The 19,706-nt window shown below is 48.3% G+C and overlaps 6 protein-coding genes across 6 annotated transcripts; 2 read left to right on the top strand and 4 right to left on the bottom strand.

Moving 5' to 3' along the window:
* Positions 1–2,664: 2,664 nt before the first annotated feature.
* On the bottom strand, positions 2,665–5,637 carry GLAREA_03793 (Metallo-hydrolase/oxidoreductase; the record flags this gene model as incomplete). Its single annotated transcript, XM_008084046.1, has 8 exons — positions 2,665–3,842; positions 3,901–4,262; positions 4,316–4,677; positions 4,972–5,033; positions 5,078–5,183; positions 5,234–5,360; positions 5,419–5,526; positions 5,594–5,637. 8 exons carry the CDS (start codon positions 5,635–5,637, stop codon positions 2,665–2,667), a joined length of 2,349 nt encoding a protein of 782 aa, XP_008082237.1.
* Positions 5,638–7,097: 1,460 nt separating this feature from the next.
* GLAREA_03792 (uncharacterized protein) lies at positions 7,098–9,245 on the bottom strand (the record flags this gene model as incomplete). Its single annotated transcript, XM_008084045.1, has 2 exons — positions 7,098–8,593; positions 8,714–9,245. The coding sequence occupies 2 exons, from the start codon at positions 9,243–9,245 to the stop codon at positions 7,098–7,100; spliced, it is 2,028 nt and encodes a 675-aa protein (XP_008082236.1).
* A 401-nt stretch (positions 9,246–9,646) lies between these two features.
* Positions 9,647–12,000, top strand: GLAREA_03791 (RING/U-box; the record flags this gene model as incomplete). Its single annotated transcript, XM_008084044.1, has 4 exons — positions 9,647–9,677; positions 9,739–9,859; positions 10,326–10,401; positions 10,468–12,000. The coding sequence occupies 4 exons, from the start codon at positions 9,647–9,649 to the stop codon at positions 11,998–12,000; spliced, it is 1,761 nt and encodes a 586-aa protein (XP_008082235.1).
* Positions 12,001–12,451: 451 nt separating this feature from the next.
* Positions 12,452–15,267, top strand: GLAREA_03790 (Metallo-dependent hydrolase; the record flags this gene model as incomplete). The annotated part of the gene is made up of 7 exons (XM_008084043.1): positions 12,452–12,472; positions 12,528–12,614; positions 12,671–12,697; positions 12,752–13,126; positions 13,171–13,955; positions 14,003–14,894; positions 14,947–15,267. 7 exons carry the CDS (start codon positions 12,452–12,454, stop codon positions 15,265–15,267), a joined length of 2,508 nt encoding a protein of 835 aa, XP_008082234.1.
* A 579-nt stretch (positions 15,268–15,846) lies between these two features.
* Positions 15,847–16,671, bottom strand: GLAREA_03789 (uncharacterized protein; the record flags this gene model as incomplete). The annotated part of the gene is made up of 1 exon (XM_008084042.1): positions 15,847–16,671. One exon carries the CDS (start codon positions 16,669–16,671, stop codon positions 15,847–15,849), a length of 825 nt encoding a protein of 274 aa, XP_008082233.1.
* A 958-nt stretch (positions 16,672–17,629) lies between these two features.
* Positions 17,630–19,600, bottom strand: GLAREA_03788 (uncharacterized protein; the record flags this gene model as incomplete). The annotated part of the gene is made up of 5 exons (XM_008084041.1): positions 17,630–17,786; positions 17,836–18,316; positions 18,371–18,904; positions 18,954–19,362; positions 19,433–19,600. 5 exons carry the CDS (start codon positions 19,598–19,600, stop codon positions 17,630–17,632), a joined length of 1,749 nt encoding a protein of 582 aa, XP_008082232.1.
* Between the last annotated feature and the right edge of the window lie 106 nt (positions 19,601–19,706).

Here is a 19,706-nt window from a genome sequence, read left to right as displayed (position 1 = left end):
AAATTGCGATGTGTGTCAACCTTCTTGGCCCTACCCCGGTGTCTCTCAGGCGCCACTGCCTAGGTGATGCCATCCACACACATGTACAGTACATGCCTACATGGAATTAGACCATGCGCGTGTCCATCTTCGGAAGTACCTGGATATCGTGCAAACATCATGGATGAAGCAAGCTGTGAACGTAACGATGACGCTCATTTCTAGGATATCGACTTCACAAACTGGAACCTTCCACATGAAACACATATCGTGACTTGGGGTGTATCTCAATATTATACTCTTGTTGTCTCAGACAGTGTGCAAAAATGTGTGACGCTGCCGCTTAAAGCGTTAAAATAAAAATGTATCCGATCCTAAACTTGTTGTGCTAATATTTCTCGCTTAAGTTAGGAGTGAGATATGCTCCCCCCTAAGTGCATGGAATTAATCTCCCCCATCTTCGGCCACTTCAAACCGCGAGAGATGAGTGATTACTGTATTGTCTGGAGTAATAATCAGTTGCAGTAATGCTAGAGACAAGGGAAAACTATGGAAGGTCAAGAGTTTAGCTAAAGTAAATAATTTACGTAATAATAAACACGGGACGCACCTGTTTACAACAAAGTTTGAAAGTAATTGAAAACCCCCAACAAATTATGGAGATGCTCGAAAATAACGGGGGTCCCAGAAGACAAGTGCTACGGAGGAAGGCTCCTGAATTGGCAGGTAAAGCCAGCTTTTAGTATAGTGCTACCAGGGCTCAAATGCAGTATTCCATGTGTAGTACCTGTCGCGCTCAGGGAAAAGAATTCACTGCATGGACCTTAATATTTGATGCCCGAAAGAGACTGACCATTGCTTCAGAAGCCAAAGTAAACGAGCCTCGACACATCGGAAGATAAAAAAGGATTAAGGATGTCAGTCGGGCTATTAGATGAATCGGTATATGAATCGGTACATGCACACTCTATGCCTGTACCGTACATATGCACCAGATCTTCGATGGACTGGGGACGTGGCTAAAAATGGATTGGTACACCTAATTTGGGGCTTGGTTAAGGAACCCTTTTCTGCTTTTGACATTCGACAGAGCATCGTGAATTTCTCGTCGACCTGTCCCGTTTCCAGAATAACATATTAATCTAACAAATCTGATGTGTCTGAAATTTCTGTGACTTCATAACAATCAAAGCATCACAGGCATTGAAGTGCATTCGCAAGACGAATCCATCATAACACTTCCTGGTAAACCTGGATGACCACTAGCACGTAGGTATAACCACTTCGAAATATTATTTGCCGGTAACTATTCGTTTATCTATTGTGCTCTTCTAGGGCCATGTATCCTTCGGGGAGGATACCGGCTAGGCTAGATTTAACTTGGCTGGAGACAATTGGCAGGTTTTGTGAATTTTATCACGCAGCATACACAAGCAGTGGAATCAAGCCTGAAAAATCTTCATCTGAAAAATTTGCACTCGAACAAGTTCCAAGCCCAGACTCGCAGTTTCACCGGATATGCTAAATGAATACTGAGCTGGTAGGGTGTGGTTTGGAGGTCTGGCCCAACGGCGGTCCACTCATTTACAGTGGTCAGCACCAAGTTGGGGCCATCTACATGACGAAGACTGAGCCGCAAGGATATCCTAAAGTAGACTTGCATTTGCGATATCGTCGTGCTCCGGCCCCGCTACTTTATTCTGACGTCTCTCGTATTTCCCAGCCCTGCTATATGAGCTTCACTGTGAGTGCATCGCTTTAAATAGACCTTTGGTCTGGCACTCTATCGTACTTGCCGTCATTCTCAAACACAGGTCCAAAGTATCAATTTACTGCTACTAGTAGAAAGAATTCATTAGACCTGTCTATGCGTTTCGAGTCACGCCAACTTCGGACGCTTCCTGTGACCGCCACCGACATACGTCACAATTTGAAGAGAGACATCCCTCTCGGCATTATGTGATCACTTCATGTTATCGTGGCGAATTGAAGCACAAGTTTTCGTTGCCTAGCTGTCAGTTTATTGTAGCTTTCAACAAGGTGAAACAACATGGTATCGATGGTCGAGAGGGTGGCAATAGAAGTAAACATTGGTTAATAAACGAAATGACGGTCAGTGTGCTTGTCCAACCTCTGAAGTCTGCTACTATTAACAGTAGATTGCCGATTAGCATTCACGGGACAGCTAGACAATTCTCGTGTCTCCTCCAAGCCAAGGATCGTATGAATGGCTCAGATAAAGTCCCTCTGGAGTTCTTCACTCGTCAAATCAATGGGAATTAGCTGTTATACCAACAAAATAAAAACGCGCTGAATAGCTCGCAATGAAAGCGGAGACTATTAGCAGACGAACAAGCCGTTGAGTTTCCATCCATACTTTCGGGTATAAAGCCTACGTCAGATTCCTCTGAGTAATCCGTGGTGTAGAATTTTGGCGATATCCTTCAACTCGTCAATAAAAGGGAGGGCGAAGTTTAAGTTAGTGGTAACTTACTGAAGCAGATTCAATACTTTCTGACTTAAAGATCTGATTTCCCCCCTTATTATTACATATTATAACGGTATATCAGGTGATAAGGTAGAGCATCATCTTCTAACCAGACTCATTTTGGTCGCGAGGGGCAAAGTAGATATACTTTGGTAAAGCCTTGCTCACTATAGTCTTCGAGTGAATACTAGTACCAACTACAACTCGATTTCAGCCTCGGTGTGGTTGTTCTGGGTTGAAACAAGAGTAACGTCCTCCCAAGCGTAGCTCTGGCGGATATCGCTGCCACTGACTTCTGAGACACTGGTTTCATGGTTGATGCCTGCCTCGCTACCGCTCGTTTCCAGCGAAAAGTTTTGCGGCTCGTCGTCGATGAAACTGTTGACCTCGTATTGTTCCCCGAACTGTGAGTCGTCGTCCTGAGAATCATACGCAGATGAGCAGCAGTCCAAGTATGGGGCGCAAATATCATCTACCTCCGACGGAATACGGCCACCATTCTCATCGTTACCAAGTAGCTCGAAGACCGGTCGAGGTCCAGCATTGGGATCTAGAACTTCCCAATATGGAATAGAGTTTTGTCCTAATTCGCAAGCAGTACAGAATCCCATCCACTCAGTCCAAACTTCATGACCACAAAGAATACACCTCACAACTGAGTCTGAAGAGTCCCTAAACACAAGTGGAAGATCACTCAATTCTTCATCAAGGTCTTGTGAGGGCTTGGATGACCCACTGCTGGTACAACTTTGACTGCTGCTACAATCGGCGGGATTTGAACCATCATTTTTGGGTATACATTGAAAATCGAGTTTAGATGGTGCCATAATAGTAGCGGTCATTGCTTCATAACAAAGTGAAAAGACATCCGACGTGGTATCTCCAAGTCGCGGTCGCTTCTGAAATGTTCGATCTGGCTCCTGTACGGCTTTTCGGCGAATACGTTGGGTCGCTGATCCCAGGTTGGTGGCGGATAAATCCACTAAGTTTGGTGAAGATTTGGGTGAAGAGTGAGACCGCAATTCAGAGGCTTTTTCATTGAACTTCTCACTTTCCAACTCGTCTGCTTTTGCTGTGTGTTGTTGACGGACCTTGGCCAAAACTTTTACGTTCTGGCCTAAATTAGTCATCTCAAGGAGGGCAATAATGTCACTGCTAACCCGAGCTGGTGATAGCTGGTCCATTGAAGCAGGGCCTGCTATAGGGGACGATATAAGATCTGATGTTTTCTGGGTTGATCTCTGGCTATCTATGGCTGGTGTCTGTTCGGCGAAATACTGGTCATCTCGTTCCAAAATATGGGCTCGTATCTCATCATCGTGACGAAAGCAGCTCGCAGAGCAAGAGTTACCGAAGAGAGTCCGCATACTGATCCCTGTTCGAGAATTGTGAGCAAGTAGTATTTCATGTGACGTTTGTGGGGTGTGACAAACTTTCATTCCATTTATTCTCATCAACCGTACACGGGTAAATATCCCTTGGTTTGAAGATCCTGACCAGATCTTGGAGTTCCTCCAGGGACGAATGCCGAGAGTATGGAAATGTTATGGTCCTGGGCAGCTGCCTTGAGCTAAGACCACCTGGAGCGTTGGTTTTGGGGCTATCCAGAACACTGTTCTTGCGCTTTCCTTCCAGTGACACGGCAATGGCTTTGACTAGATCCTCCAAGGGGAGTTTCATCTTCTGCAAGTGAACCGAGATTTCATTCAAAGAGAGTGTACCTCCCGGCGCGGTCTGTCTCGCACAAAGCAACTCTTTGAGATCCGTAATCATGGCCGCATCCTTAATTTTGTTTCTTCAAACGTGTCAGCAGTTAGCGGCTTGAATGTTTGTATAATACAAACATACGATTGCAGAAGCGAGTCGAGAATATCACTCCAGTTAAGGTCAAGCTCTGGAGCCGTACTACCATGCCAATCATCACCAATACCTGGCTCGGCAATCTCGATACCTGACCTGGTTCTTGTGATGATGGGTCGGATAAAGACAACATCTTCGGTCATGGCGGCGCAGTCTGTACCTTTCTCGCAGCTATGAATCCGAACATCGGAGCAGGTTGTGAGATAACCTTCTTGAGGGAGGTTGTTAGCGTACTTGTATCCTGCGAGTATTGGGCCTTCGTGTGAAACGAAGGATACCGAGGGGTCCGTTGCGGTTTTGGCCCCTCTCAGAGACTTGTAAAGACGCAATTTGTAGTCGTCAACGTGGATCTGGCCGCCCGTCAGTGATATTGCTGCCGTGGATGGGTGCCAAGATCAGACTTGCGAGCGCAGGCTACGAGCCAGTGCAATCCAAACATCTTCGTAGCCAAACGTCCAGGCAGCAAAATGAAATACAGTATTGTCTGGATACTGCTTCACTTTTTGCAGCAATTCAGCAAGCCCTTCGGCCTTCGTTGGAAATATAATGGGGTCTAGATTACTAGTATCCAGATACACGCAACCAAGGGTCTTTTGGCCCGAGGTATATTCAATCAAGAAAGGGTCATGGGCTAGGCTGCTTACGAACCAAGGCTCTGAGCGGATGTCACCGGTATACAATACCGCACTGTCATTGCGTTCGAAGACTAGTCTCATCAGCAGCAACAGCTTTTCATAGAACACAACCTACGGAACATAACTGCACCAACGCAGTGATTAGCATCAAACAACGTTACTTGAATGTCGTTTCCGGGCGCGAGTTCGATTCGAGTGGGTGTCCTTAATGGAATTGGCTTCTAACGACCAATGAGCACCATTGGTCCGCATTGCGTAGGGTCATACTCACTAGAAGCTTAGTTAGATGCTTGTAGTCCTGTACCCTTGCCTCTAGGACACCTTTCGCAAAATTCCTTCGGTTGGCCCGCGTTTCTAATCGGATCAAAATTTCCTTGGTGGCGGGGGAGCAATAGACGCTATAGCAAGATAATTAGTTTTAAAGCGGAAATACCAAGACGGTGGAGAATGACACACAATGGCGCTTTGAGGTTTTCAAGACCCCCAAGATGATCTTTGTGGATATGTGACAGGAAGCAAGCCAAAGGAGGCCGCTCTCCTGGGATCGGACGGAACTGATCAACTCTGTTCCATAGAGCGAACAATCAGCACCTTAGCGTTTGCGGCGTCTCACTTCGCCAGGCCTGCTTACCGTACGTCCGGAAACTCTGCCATCAGACCTCCGAATGTTGACATCTTGGCGGTTGCCTTCCTCAAAATGTGAGGGCGAGATCCGGGAATCTTGCACGCGATGGATATTGGATGGTGCTAGGTGGTAGTAGGGTTCAGGTTGCTGGTCCAGGAAAGACATACGCAAGGCGTAGGGTCCATGCGCGGGGTGGGGTCATTCCCAGTGAACATCAACCTTCGCAGTGAAAAAGCAAACACCGGAAGCAGGGCATGCTTCGTCGACATACGACGACACCTTTAAATTTTGTTTAAAACAATTCGATAACTGTAAGTCTTCACCTTTCACTCTTGATTAAAATATTAGCCAGAAGAATGTCCGGGAGGTTCCTACACCTCCTTTGCCCTTCGTGAGGTACTCGACTTGATTACCTAGGTACTTACTTCTTACGACTTGATTACTTACTTCTTAGGACTAACAACGCCGCCGAATAAAGAACAAGTTCAAGCCTCGAGACTTTTCACCATCATAGGTCAAAGGCATCTACAGCTTGCGTCTAAGAAAAGGAATTCGTATACTATAGGGTTCAAAATGCTGCAAAGTAAGCCTAAACACGCCTCTTCCATTTTTCATATGCCAGCATCCGAGAGTTCGTTGCTGTGTCTCGAGGTGAATTATACACCCAGATTCTAAGATTCAAAACACCGGTTTTACAGACGCAACTACAGCCATCCGGCGAGGGCCCACCGTATTTGCCCCATCTAATGTAATATAGAATGGCGGCTGCAAGATTTGTAAGAATCTGCGTCCCTGTTCTTTGTTCCTCTGCTGAAATGGGAAACGTATCTCCACTTCAAGACTCTTCTCACTTACGCCAAAGATGGCAGAGTGACCAACCCGACCTAGGCTCGGGCCGCGATATTGAGCAACACTGCACAAATGCTCCCTTTATCTGCAACATCGAGTTTGAAAAGGTTAAATTCGATCGTCTCCGATTTGTTCAGCCATCCATATTTATCTAGGTAGCGACCTTCTACAACGCAACCGAGCTAGTGGCCACTATACCAGATGAATATGCTAATTCTCAAGTTTCACATGTGACACTAGTAGTGAATGGCGGCGCAGCTTTGTTCTAATATCCAGAGAGTAAAGACTACGAAGGGCCAGGTGGAAAGCCAGCCAAGGAAAAAGACACGCCTGATATAAGGACTTTCAAGCAGCTATGAGGCTAGTGATAAACAAGATCATCGCTAAGACCTTAAGCAACAATTTTCCTTCATAGTCTAGTCTTCACTGTCGATCGAACGGCTAGATCTTCTGCTCCAGGCATACCAGCCGCAAGCGTTAGCGGCCATAATTAGGGGAAGGATGGCGTGCCATTAGTGATATAACCAAGACTTCTCAAGCCGTGGGCTGCAGAAGTCTGCGAACCTGAGCGTTTCATTCAGGGACGTTAACGCTCCAGCTGCTGATACAACCAAAGCCTGTATATTTCACACGCAGACAGATCAAAAAGAATCGTATCTGCTTAATCGTCTTCGGCGTCTTCTTCCCAGCTCTCCTTTTCCCTCTTGATGTATTCGGCCATATCCTCCGGTTTCATGATAGAGCTCCCAGGATTCGAGGCCCTGGGAACTTTGACTGTGCTCCGCTCATCGTCAAACACGGGACCGACACCTTCAATCCATTTCTTTCTTCTCTCCATAACCGTCTTGGTTAAATCACCAATTCCAGGTCGGGCCATTCCATTCGCTCCACCACTGCCAACAAAGTGACTACCACCACCAGCACCGCCTGGCCTCTTGGTCTTTTTGTTCTTGCCCATAGTACGTGTCCGTTTGAGATATGCTGTTTGTACTTGGCCGTCAAGATCCTCAAGAATAGTGGTGTACTCCTGATGAGCCATTCTCTCTTTGACCAATTCCTGCAGGCGAGCTTTTCGCGCCCCATTCATCACTGCCTGCTGCCTCAGTTCGGCTTGTAAAGACCGAAGACGGACCGCAATCTCATCATCCTCGTGATGATCGTATTCAGGCTCGATTTCAGGCGAAAGTATACCAATGTGCCGTAGCTCTTGCTTGATCCTTTCGTCGACCTGTGAATGATCCAACTTGGGATGCACGGTTTTCTTCCAGGATTCAGAGGACGATTCCGTCATGTATGTAGCTGCAGGCATAGGCGCTGGGACGTCGCTTGAAGATTGCATAATATCACCAAAGTCCCCGTTCGACTCGCCGTTGACATTGGCCTCGCCGTTGGTTAGCCCATTGACGGTTGGCTTCTCTTCTGCGGCTGGAGCCCTGTGTTCAGGACGTAGCACTGCTAAAAGCCTTGAAAGAAGCGGCCCAGCTGAAATGGAGTCCGTCTCTGCTGACACATCGTCTATACTTTCAAAATCACCGCGAGCTCTGTTTGCTGGTAAGGTATCGCGATTATGCCGCGGATCGATCATCATGTTCCCAGCGTCCTCCCTCGCCCACTTATCGGTATAATGCTCTGCTCCTCTAGACGGCATCTGCATCGAGTTGTATCGATCCGCTCTCTCGCGGAGGAAAGCGAGATCTTCTTCCGTGTATGCGCGAAAATACGGCTCAATGTATGTCGCAAAAGTATTCGCTTGGACTTGATTCGTAGGTTTGGCGTTACTAAAATCTTTGTCCGGCGGAGATCCAGGGATTAGATCCTCCAGATTGGATTTGGGATATGTAGATACCGAGTATATCTCCTTCTTCGTCTCTTCATCCATGTCGTCGGTGACGATCCTGATATCATACACGGTGGGATCCGGGAACGTAGAAGGATCATGGCCAAAGGTCTGTAGATGGGGAATGGCGGGCGCGGGAAGCGGTTGGTGTTCATCAGCACTCGAGTCATCGTCGAGTGCCTCGTCTTTCTCATCCAATTCCATTCCCGTGGCAGTGGGTGTCGCTGGCGCAACAGGAGATAACGAGGAACTTGCCGAATCATTGTCGCCGGACAATCGACGCGAAGCCTTCCTAGCAGAAGGGCTGGGAGAGAATCGTTCTGCAAACGAACCATGTCAGATTGAGAGCCTTTGTTTTAAGGAAATGCCGCACAAACAATGGGGCAGATTTAGATAGGAATAGGCGAGCGCAAGCCCTCCCGCAATGTATATGTACTGACCCAAATTTGATCCATCTTGAGGAGCTAATCCATGCGCGCCGTGAGTGAGCGGTCGTTCTTCCCTTGATGTACTCATCTCTTTCCGTTTCTTCACCTTGGCGGCCTTGTGTCTCCCTCGTTCCTCTTCGTCGGCCGCATCCCGTTTTTGCCTCTCCTTACGCTCCTCATCCCGACGTTCTTGCTGATCTTCCTGCAATCGCTCCTTTTTCATGAGCGCAAGCAGCCTCATGCCACGATCTGATGTAGAACCGCGCGTCTCGATTGCGTGCACGAGTTTTTGAAGTTTGTCGGATATCGCCTCCAGATCCCTGGAACTTGGGATTGCAGGGCCTATATCAGAACCCAAGACCTCTTCGCATATGGGGAAAGCGCTTCTGGGGAGTTCGAGGAGAGAGGTTTCGCCAATTTCGGATTGAGAAATGGAGCTGGTAACGGCGGTGCCGCCCAAGATTGGGGTAGAGTTACGACTGCGGCTTTGACGAGCATCACGACCCTTCTTGCCAGTGCCTTTCTGACTTGGTAGTGGAGGCATAGCTGTGGAGACGAGGCGGCGTCTTGATGATGAATCGGACAGCTTCAGCAAGCTGCCTCACTGTTCGCAGTGTTCGGTTGCGACCTTGACGAAGCGGATCAATGATGCGGCTGCGAGATGCTCGGAGCGCGGGACCTGCAAAACATGAGTCACCTGATAGTTAATGCCTGATGGCCTTGGATATCAGGGGCCCTGCTCACCTTAATAAGTCAATTTGTCTGCCGAGATACGCCTCAAACTTTGAGCAAATGTACCAGTGTCTCGAGATTCGACGATATGCGGGGCCTGTAGAGCTCGGCACGTGAGGAAGATACCTGAGTTCAGTCCAGATAGTCATTAAAAGTTTGTGTCGTTTCGGACGACCACAGCAATCGACGATTCGAGGTGCCATGAGCCATGCCATGTCCGCGAGGAGGCCGGGCATCCTGACCCGTGCGTGCGCTTTCAAGCCTTCGGAGCAAGATTGCTGATTGGAGTGATTGACGCTATTCAGTGGAGAAGCACAGAAAGCTTACCGAAGACAAGCTTTTACTTGGAGTCGCAGTCGCCCTTCCCCAATCTTCGTCACTGTTAACCTCACAAGTCAATTACCTCCTTACCTACTCAACTGACGAGTTTGTTTGCAAATGTTGTCCCCTCGTGCCTGGTCGCATGAGCCAGTTATCAACAGGAGGCTCTCTTTAGCCTACGGATTGCCTTCAAGGTAGTCCAAAGATCAACCATGTGTGCGTTTCCTAATCTTGTTGCGCCCCTTGATTCTCCCGTGCCAAGCGCCTTGGCTATGCACATTTTCTGTCTGGGAAGAGGTCTTTCGTCTGACCTCTGACCTCTTTCCACGCCGACGAGTTGGATGGTGATGCTAATGTTCTTCTCCGAGCAGCTGCAAAGAAAGTGTCAACTTATGTGTAGGCTCTCTTCCGTCTCGTTGTCGTTCCCTTTCTTATTCGGAATGCTCGGGTTTCAACCTTGACGCGGCCTTTCTTGACGGGTGCCAAGTACCAGCAACCGTCAACGACGGTCCGTCCTTGCATCTCCAAGTCGTCACCAATAGCCATTTCACCATCTAACATGCTCTCACAGTCTGTTATTTCCCAATACCGAGTGGGATGGAGACTCAACCGACGCAGACCTGGACGCGGTGGTAGCACAGCTTTCGGTACGTTGTTCATCGCCCGGCGAGTTGGCAATTGTATGCTCCCAATACTCACGCCTGCATCCGTAGCCCAACATATCGTTTTCTCAAGACGTCGTAGACAGTGTACAAACCCTATCAACGCAGAATGCCGACCGGAGCGGCGTTGCAAGTGGGTTCCTCTATGTTCCAGACCTTGACAGAACCGATCCATGTTACAACATCTCCAAGACACACCTTCCCAACAACGTTACTCGACAGGCCAATCTTGCTCCCACCGACTTTGCACTTGTTGCCCTTGCACCGTGGATCAACGCAGAATGTACACAGTCTTATTTACGTTCCGCCCGGAGCGATCCTTCCAAAGCTTTCCTGTTTTATCTCCCGGATAACAGCACCGAGAAGCCACCTTCGTCCTCGTCGCCTGTGTGGGATCTCCAGGATGGAGGAGCTTGGAGGAAGAAGAACATGTATCCGGTGTATGCTATCTCCGGGTATTTAGGTGGGCAGCTAATGGTTCAACTGAGCCACTATTCAGGAAACATGACCAGTGTACCATACGGCCACGAAATCTCCGAGCTACCTGGAACCGATCCTCGAGACTACGTACGAATGTACACTGAAATCGACACAAGTAATCTATCTACCCTACCTTCATTCTGGAAGATGATACTTGTCGTCGTTGCGGTGCTGGTCTCCATCTTGACTCTCACTTCAGCTTGTATGCATCTTACTCAGAAAAGGAGGAGGAAATCTCTGCAGAGTCGCGTAGAATCAGGAGATGTTAATCTTGAGGCGCTTGGCATCAAACGCCTTACGATACCACAAGAAATTCTCGATCTACTCCCTATATTTGTCTACACGGACGAAATTAGCAGTCAGTCTGGCATTCTCCCGCCCACGCCTTCGTCACCACCAGGAGAGATAAGTATCTCAGAGGTGTTGCTAACAAAACAACTCGAAGGGGCCCGCCCGGGCGCCATCGAAACTCGAAGTTACATTCCACAAGAAACAATCATTATAACTGATCCCGCAGACCCGAATGTCGCTCTTCCTCATAGATTCCTCCCATATACTCAGCCGACGTGCCCTATATGTTTTGATGAATACGTCTCCGAGGTGACCGAGATCAAAGAACTTCCTTGCGGGCATATATATCATCCGGAATGCATTGACTCATTCCTCGGCGCAAAGAGTTCTTTATGCCCACTGTGTAAACAGTGCGCATTGCCCCCGGGGTATTGTCCGGTGAAGGTCTCGAATGCCATGGTTCGAAAAGAACGCAACATACGAAAGCTGAGACAGACACGGGTGGAAGATGATGATACGTGGAATGATGTTGGAAACTTAGGCTCACGAGTCGATTCCCAAGCAAATGCCAATCCGACTTTGGGACATCCAATGCGGTCATCAGTCATATCTTCGGATCCAGCTCGCCCCCAGTCTCTGAGATTCAGTAACGTACCTGCTCAAACCCGCCAAAGTCGACAAGATTTTGTTGCCGAGAGAATATTAGAGCTCGCTGCACGGCAAGCCCCCATTCAAGATCCCGATAGTCAGAGCAGGCGGGTCCGAGCGAAATGGAGGACCAATGTATCCAGAGTGTTTCCGGGGTTTCGATAGCTGTTCCTCCAGGCGTTACGGGCAATGTATTCTGGCACTGGAAAAGGCATTTGGCGGGAGTTTTAGGCGCGCGATCGGAGAACTCCTATAGACTAGGTGGAGCAAAGTTCCACCAATTTGAATAATCGACTTTATATACCCACACAGTTCATTAATAATAGAAATCACATACAACCCATTTTGCAGGCTGAATAAGAAACTGCTGGTCTTCAGACACGAACAAGACCACAAAAAGTATCTACGGCACAACCCCACTCTCGTGTCCCTTTCCTTATCGGAGCAAACCCCGCTTTCCTACCTCCATCCGCAGACCGCAGTGCACCCGTACCTTATACTAGTACCACCAACCTGCGGATAATGGGCAGCCTTACCTAGCCCAGCCCAGACATCTCCCGACATGTCCTGCGAATAGCTTCTAGTTCTCATCTATTTGCGATCCAGACGACTCGAAATGCATTTGGTTCCAAAGGAGGTTTGTCCACATCACCATCCTGCCTACTCCTAGATATGCTTACAAGATTGGGAAGCTCGATAAGTTGGTCATTTCCCAACTGGGCCTTCTTGCTCAGCGAAGACTTGCGCGGGGCGTCAAGCTCAATCATTCAGAGTCAGCCGTATGATATTGATGCCCTCACCCCCCTCAAGTTCAAACGAAGCTGATTGGAAAAAGGCTCTTATTGCGAACAATCTTCAAGAAGTACTTTCCCAACAATGCTCTCCGTAACAACAGTCTATCCTGACCTTATTATAGCTCATTCGTGATGGCAAACACACTGTCGCCGACCTTATGTCGATTGGATCGACCATGCTCGGCCGCCGCCATGTTTTCCCCTCAGTCTGCACTACCCTCACCGAGATTATGGTCGAAGGTACATTCCCTACCGGCACCTATCTAGTGACTGTCCACCATCCCATCGCAACCGATGATGGTGATCTAGAGAAAGCCTTATACGGTTCGTTTTTGCCCATTCCAAATATGGGCATTTTCGAGCTTCCAAAAGAGGAGGAGTATGCGATAGAGAAACAACCGGGCGCTGTGATAGTTAAATCCGGAAAGGTGACGATCAACGAAGGGAGAAAACGCATCAAGCTTAAAGTGAAAAGCAAAGGAGACAGACCCATACAAGTAGGTCAGTGTGAATCTAAATGGCCAAAAGCTCATTGTTGTAGATTGGTTCACACTATCATTTTATCGAGACAAACCCGCAGCTCGAATTCGACCGCATCAAGGCCTATGGTTACCGGCTGGACATCGCAGCTGGAACTTCGGTTCGTTTCGAACCGGGCGACACGAAGACTGTAACCCTGGTGGAGATAGCTGGAAACAAGGTAATCCGTGGGGGCAATCATATTGCAACTGGTCCAGTCGACGCATCTCGTGCAGAGGAAATCTTGGAGAATTTACAGCAAGGGGGATTTGCTCACGCTCCAGATCCAACAACCGATTCCAAGTTAATTGAAACTTTTGAAATGGAAAGGGCAGCTTATGCTACCATGTTTGGACCCACGACTGGTGATGTGGTGCGCTTGGGGTTCACTGATTTATGGGTCAAAGTAGAAAAAGACTTGACGGTCTATGGCGATGAATGTAAGTTTGGTGGCGGTAAAACATTGCGTGAAGGTATGGGTCAAGCAACAGGCGTTTCTGACGACATTTCTCTGGATCTTGCGATTGTGAATGCCTTGATTGTGGACTGGACTGGCATATATAAAGCAGATATCGGCGTCAAAAATGGGGTAATCGTTGGTATTGGGAAAGCTGGAAACCCGGATGTTATGGCTGGTGTTTCCCCTGGAATGATCGTCGGATCTTGCACAGACATAATAGCCGGTGAAGGAAAGATCATAACTGCGGGGGGTTTTGACACCCACATACATTTCATATGTCCGCAACAAGTCACTGAAGCCATCTCATCCGGTATTACATCTATGCTTGGTGGAGGCGTTGGGCCTAGGTGAGTTGATGATAATTTACTCAGCTCTGCTACTAATATGTAAGTAGTGCCGGTACGAGTGCGACTACCTGTACACCAGGAAAAAATTACATGCGTCAAATGCTACAAGCATGTGATACGTTACCTGTTAATCTTGGTATTACTGGAAAGGGCAACGACAGCAACCCCTTGGCACTCCGAGAGCAGGTTACTGCTGGGGCTTGTGGATTGAAACTGCACGAGGACTGGGGTACAACTCCTTCGGCGATTGATTCTTGTTTGACGGTCTGTGATGAACTTGACGTGCAATGTCTCATTCACACAGATACTCTGAACGAGTCTGGCTTCGTTGAGTCAACCATCGCGGCGTTTAAAGACAGGGCTATACATACGTATCATACAGAAGGTGCGGGAGGTGGGCATGCACCCGATATCATCAGCGTGGTTGAACACGCCAATGTACTTCCCTCGTCAACAAACCCAACACGCCCTTTTACACGTAATACCCTCGACGAACATCTTGACATGTTAATGGTCTGCCACCACCTGTCCAAGAATATACCCGAAGATGTGGCATTTGCGGAATCCCGTATCCGCGCAGAGACAATCGCAGCAGAAGACGTGTTGCATGATCTAGGAGCCATTAGCATGATGTCTTCTGATTCTCAAGCCATGGGCCGCTGTGGTGAAGTCATCCTACGAACTTGGAACACGGCTCACAAAAATAAAGTCCAGAGGGGGTTCTTGAAAGAAGATGAAGGTACCGGCGCTGACAACTTCAGAGTGAAGAGATACATCAGCAAGTATACTGTCAATCCTGCTGTGGCCCAAGGAATGGGCCATATCATTGGTAGTGTCGAAGTAGGCAAGCTTGCGGATTTAGTTGTGTGGGATCCAGCTTGGTTCGGCACTAAGCCCATGACAATCATTAAAAGTGGCTTGATTGCTTATGCTCAAATGGTAAGTCAACGACAATTCTTCCTGTAATGTACACCCTCCTAACAACAATAAGGGTGACCCGAACGCTTCGATTCCGACGGTCCAACCCATCATAGCTCGTCCAATGTTTGCCCCTCTTGTTCCGCAGACTTCGATTCTCTTCGTAAGCGAGAGCTCTATATCCTCAGGTGCTATTTCTAGCTATGGGTTGAAATCAAGAGTCGAAGCTGTAAAGAATTGTAGAAACATTGGTAAGAAGGACATGAAGTTTAATGATGTTATGCCCAAGATGAGCGTCGATCCGGAGAGTTACCGGGTGGAGGCCGACGGAGCACACATGGTCTGCGAGGCTGCTACTAGTTTGCCCTTGACACAGGTTGCTTATGTGTATTGAGAATATGAGTTATTGGGGGTGACGAAGTAGACTGCGCAGGCAATTTTGCAAATGTTCGCTCACTCGTAACGATGGCGCAACTAGCGATGGCGAATGAATTGATGTTTGGAGTGGGGTGATCTGAAGCGTACGAAGTCCAGTCTGGCTATTTTGAAGCGTTTGTGTATCTGGTAAGGGGCTTGAAGCATCGGGCAGGAGTGATTATCAACAACGCGAGAGTTGAGCTCTACTTGCAACTGATCTTACTGGTCGTGCTCACCATTTGAAACCCCAGTGTGTGGAGATATAAGCGTTGAGTGTAGTAATTCCCCGAGAGAAACATAACAGACCGTGGACGAATTGGCTTCGACGCGTTCGTCAGCGACAGCACCCATACCACGGCCGACTCAAGTGACAACTCTATATTTCTCCATAACTGTAATTATTCGTTTGCAAGATGCAATCTGCTCTGGGGTATACGCAACAATCCTAGCCATAATGCGCATAGTAAATTGAGATAGTGAGTCTCCAACTCATATCAAAGCAAACCTAATCCGAGTATGCAATATCAGGCCGTACCACCACCGCCACCAACAGCAATCAATCAACCCACCTTTCCTCGTCTCTATCAAACCCAATCACATGCAATTCGACGTTGAGCGTCCTCAGCATCATAGCCATCGTGAACTCGTCTTCGTCCCCATTCTTGGCCCCATCGTCAATAACGTTTCGCTGACTCCTCTCACTCACCGTCTCAACCTCAATGTCATATTGATCTGCCAACTCTCTCTTTCTCGTCTTCCTTTCCTCCCTAGCAGCAGGATCCTCGTCGCTATCATCATCTTCACCCACTGGTTCGTTCTGCTCTGCCTCCCACTGTGATCTCGAGTCCGCTTGCTTCTTTTGTATCTCCTTCCATGCACGTGGCCCACCCATTCTATTCACACGATCACGTACACGTCCAAACATCTCTTCCGCAGCCATCCGACTAGCACTCTTCCATTTCGCAACTAATACTCGTAATTCCGCATCAACTTCTCCGTCGTCACCCCGCTTTCCAGCTTCAATCTTCCTGGCTTGCTCTGCAGTATCGAGATCCTCTTTCAACTGGCGTAATTCTTTTTCTAGCTCTCTCTGAGTACGAAGAAGAGGAGCTATGGTAGGATCTGCATTTATCCTTGCTGTTTGCAAAGGGCTGGTGAATGTCTTTTTGGTACGAGCGCCAGGCGTCGCTGGATTTGCCAAAAGATTGGGGGTTTTTTCTCCTAGTACCGGTAGCTTTCCTGTAGAGCTTGCTTGATTGATTTCCGAATCGACGGCTTTGGAGGGGGACTTGAAGGGTGTCTTGAAAGGCGAGCGGAAGGGCTTGGAGAGCGTTTTTGAGGCATCGTTCATGCGGCGGCGTTTGGCTGCTGGCGTTGACATGGTCAGAGTCTAGTAGAGGTTGTCACAACGTTCGACCTTTGAAGTGGAGAGAGTGGATTAGTGCTGTGTGTTAGTTAAGTGAACAGGGTTCGGGCACGATGTTACTGGTGTGTTTGATGTTGTTGTGACGATGAAGTTCGCGAATGGACATTGGCTGCCGCGTTCGGGCCGAGGGCAAAGAAAGGCTCCGATAATCTATTCAAGCGAACAACCAGAAGAGACATCTCGAGGATCACTTATTACTCTACCTGAGAACATTGGCTCATAATGACTACGAGGCAAAAAACCCCCAGCATCAAGTTAACATAGCATGAAGTATGGAGTCCAATATCCAGCTTATGCATCACGTAATTTTGTAAATACATCAGAGCAAGCGCCCGAAAAATTGAGTAATTGGTGATTTGATAAAGTACACCTCTCACCAACGTTGCGTGCCACATAAGCACATGCCCGTGATAGCCGCCGTGAAACCTGCTGCTGCGGCAATCACCCGAGGACTGAAGTATTACGACATATCAAGCGAATATTCTTAAAATACCTAGGTATTTCAGGACCACATCGTGCGAAGGAGGTAGGAGTAGGCCAAGCAATTCCATTGAACCCTCAGTAATTACCCCCCGATTACAACGATCCCGTCTGCCTACCATGCAACAGAGTCGGCCGTCTTAATTGTTACTAGATACTAGATCGGGATGCATAGGGATTTCACACAAGACTTTTAATACAATGGGTCTGGGGACATGTCTTAAACTCTTCGTATTTTTCTAATACCTCCAAGCGGGTATGAGATCAGGCTCACTCTAACGACTGGGTATCAAAACTCAAATTTGAAGCAATTCTCTCTCCAGCAAGCCCCCAAACTATGATACACCATTTCCCCGCCACTAAACCCGTAGTTTATCCTATGATCAAACCAATTGGTTGGATGCTTAATACAAATGTGCGAACGATCAAATGTTCAAGATAGCTTTTCATTAGCCTTCCCGGTTTCTAGAACCTTAGCCTCATTACCGACCATAGCTTCCGAATTATGGGTATAGTCTGGGAGCGAAGATGGGGGAGAGGAAGGTGTTGTGACGGGGTATTCAGAGTGGTCGTGCCAGAAGTCCTTTTGCCTTGAATCGTAGTTAGCATTTGTAGAACAGAAGTGTATTTGTAACCTACCCGGAAGCAGCACGAACGATCCACGCGGGGAGAATTCCACCCTTAATCTTGTAGGTCCATGGTTCCCTGAACTCCTTGTCGGCAGGAACGATGCGCCCACCAGAAACAGCCTCGAGAAGCCAGATGATTGTATTGATGATGATGTATGAAACGATCCCAGCGATAAGCCCGTAAGCAATAGAGTATGTAAATGGCATGACGGCCAGCGTGACGAATGCCGGGAAAGAATCACCCCAGTATCTCCAGTTGATATCCTTAGCGGCTTTGCACATCATGGCACCCACAATAATCAAAGTACACCCGGTTGCCCATGGTGGAATAGATGCAAAGATGGGCGCAAAGAATATTGAAATGAAGAAGCAGATTCCAGCGGTCATGGCGGTAAGACCAGTCTTGCCACCCTCAGAAATACCTGCACCGGACTCGATGAAAGCTGTGACAGGTGAGAGACCGAAAAGTGAACCGATAGAAATGCCGAAGGCTACATCGAGTCAGTGAGCGATTCGGGTTAAGAGTTCAAGAGGGTTGAACTTACCATCGACCAAATATGCCACCGCAGAACCTTCAAAATCTTGAGTTTCCTCGTCGATAGCACCAGCGAAGCGTGCCATGGAATAAAGAGTACCCGTGCAGTCAAGAATGTCAACATAAAGGAACGTGATCAGGGCAAGTCCGAATTGACCCGAAGCGCCTGCTACATTCCAATCTTGGGCATTGAGAGTTTCCTTGATGCTGTGGAAGGTAGCCACCTTTTTGAAGAAGTTGAAGTTATCGTCACCGACCGGGGTGTGCGGGAAGTAGGTAACAGACGAGTTTCGTGGCCACGAGATGATCGAAACCAGGAGGATACCAGCAATGATTGCACCCTTGACTCTATAGGCCAGCAGGATGGCAGTTAAGAAACCACCGCAGAAGATGCCTACCCACATCATTGGCGAGCGCATCTTTGTGGAACCAGGACAAACACCGTCCACCAGCTCGGATTGCAGACATCCTGCTAGCTCGAGAGGGGTAGAGGGAGCCCCCGTGATGGCACCAATACCAGCACTATAGGTCAAACCAATGATTGCTAAAAGTCATTAGCCGGAGGAAGATGAGATTTGAATTACAAGGCTTACTGAGGTACAGTCCAATACCCACGCCGGAAGCAAGTTTGATAGATGCGGGTATAACTCTGGCTAGCCATTGTCGCAAACCGAGAAGTGAGAGACCAACGAACACAAAGCCTTCGATGAAGATGGCCGTCAAAGCAAGTCTGTATGTGACGGGACCAGTTCCGTGGAAGCCGACCACAGTATAGGTAAAGTAAGCATTGAGTCCCATACCCGGAGCAAGCGCAATTGGCATGTTGGCGAAAAGTCCCATGCAGAACGAGGTAAGTGCAGCGATGGCGGCGGTGCCGGTGATGAAATCACGTCGGATGACGCCCAGGCAAAGGTTATAGTCCAGATCGGTGGTGCAAGTAATGTCAGTGGTATCAGTGCAGACGCAAGTTCCACCGCTGTCCGTAAGGATGGTCGCGTTCACCTATGGGCGAATGGTCAGTACGAGGGCCGTAGTTCGCCCGCATGTTAACTAGATCGCATGTGGCACTTACAGAGATGATATATGCCATTGCGAAGAAAGTCGCCAAACCAGCACGAATCTCGGTCAGGAAACGGGAGCCCTCACGCGACTTTGCATGGCCAGAGCCCTCCAGTCTGAATCTGCGACCGACAATGCTGCCGGCGACGGCGTCGTTGATCTTTTTCGTGAAGCCGGCCATGATGGACGTTTGCACAATGCGTGGTAACACTTTCCAGCGTGGTGCTCCAGGTGTGGATGATATTTTCTTGTACGATTTTCTCAGATCCCAGACGGCGCGAAAAGTT

The sequence above is a fragment of the Glarea lozoyensis genome (assembly GCF_000409485.1).
Source record: "Glarea lozoyensis ATCC 20868 chromosome Unknown GLAREA2, whole genome shotgun sequence".
Lineage (NCBI taxonomy): Eukaryota > Fungi > Ascomycota > Leotiomycetes > Helotiales > Helotiaceae > Glarea > Glarea lozoyensis.
This window is presented reverse-complemented; position numbering and strand designations above follow the sequence as displayed.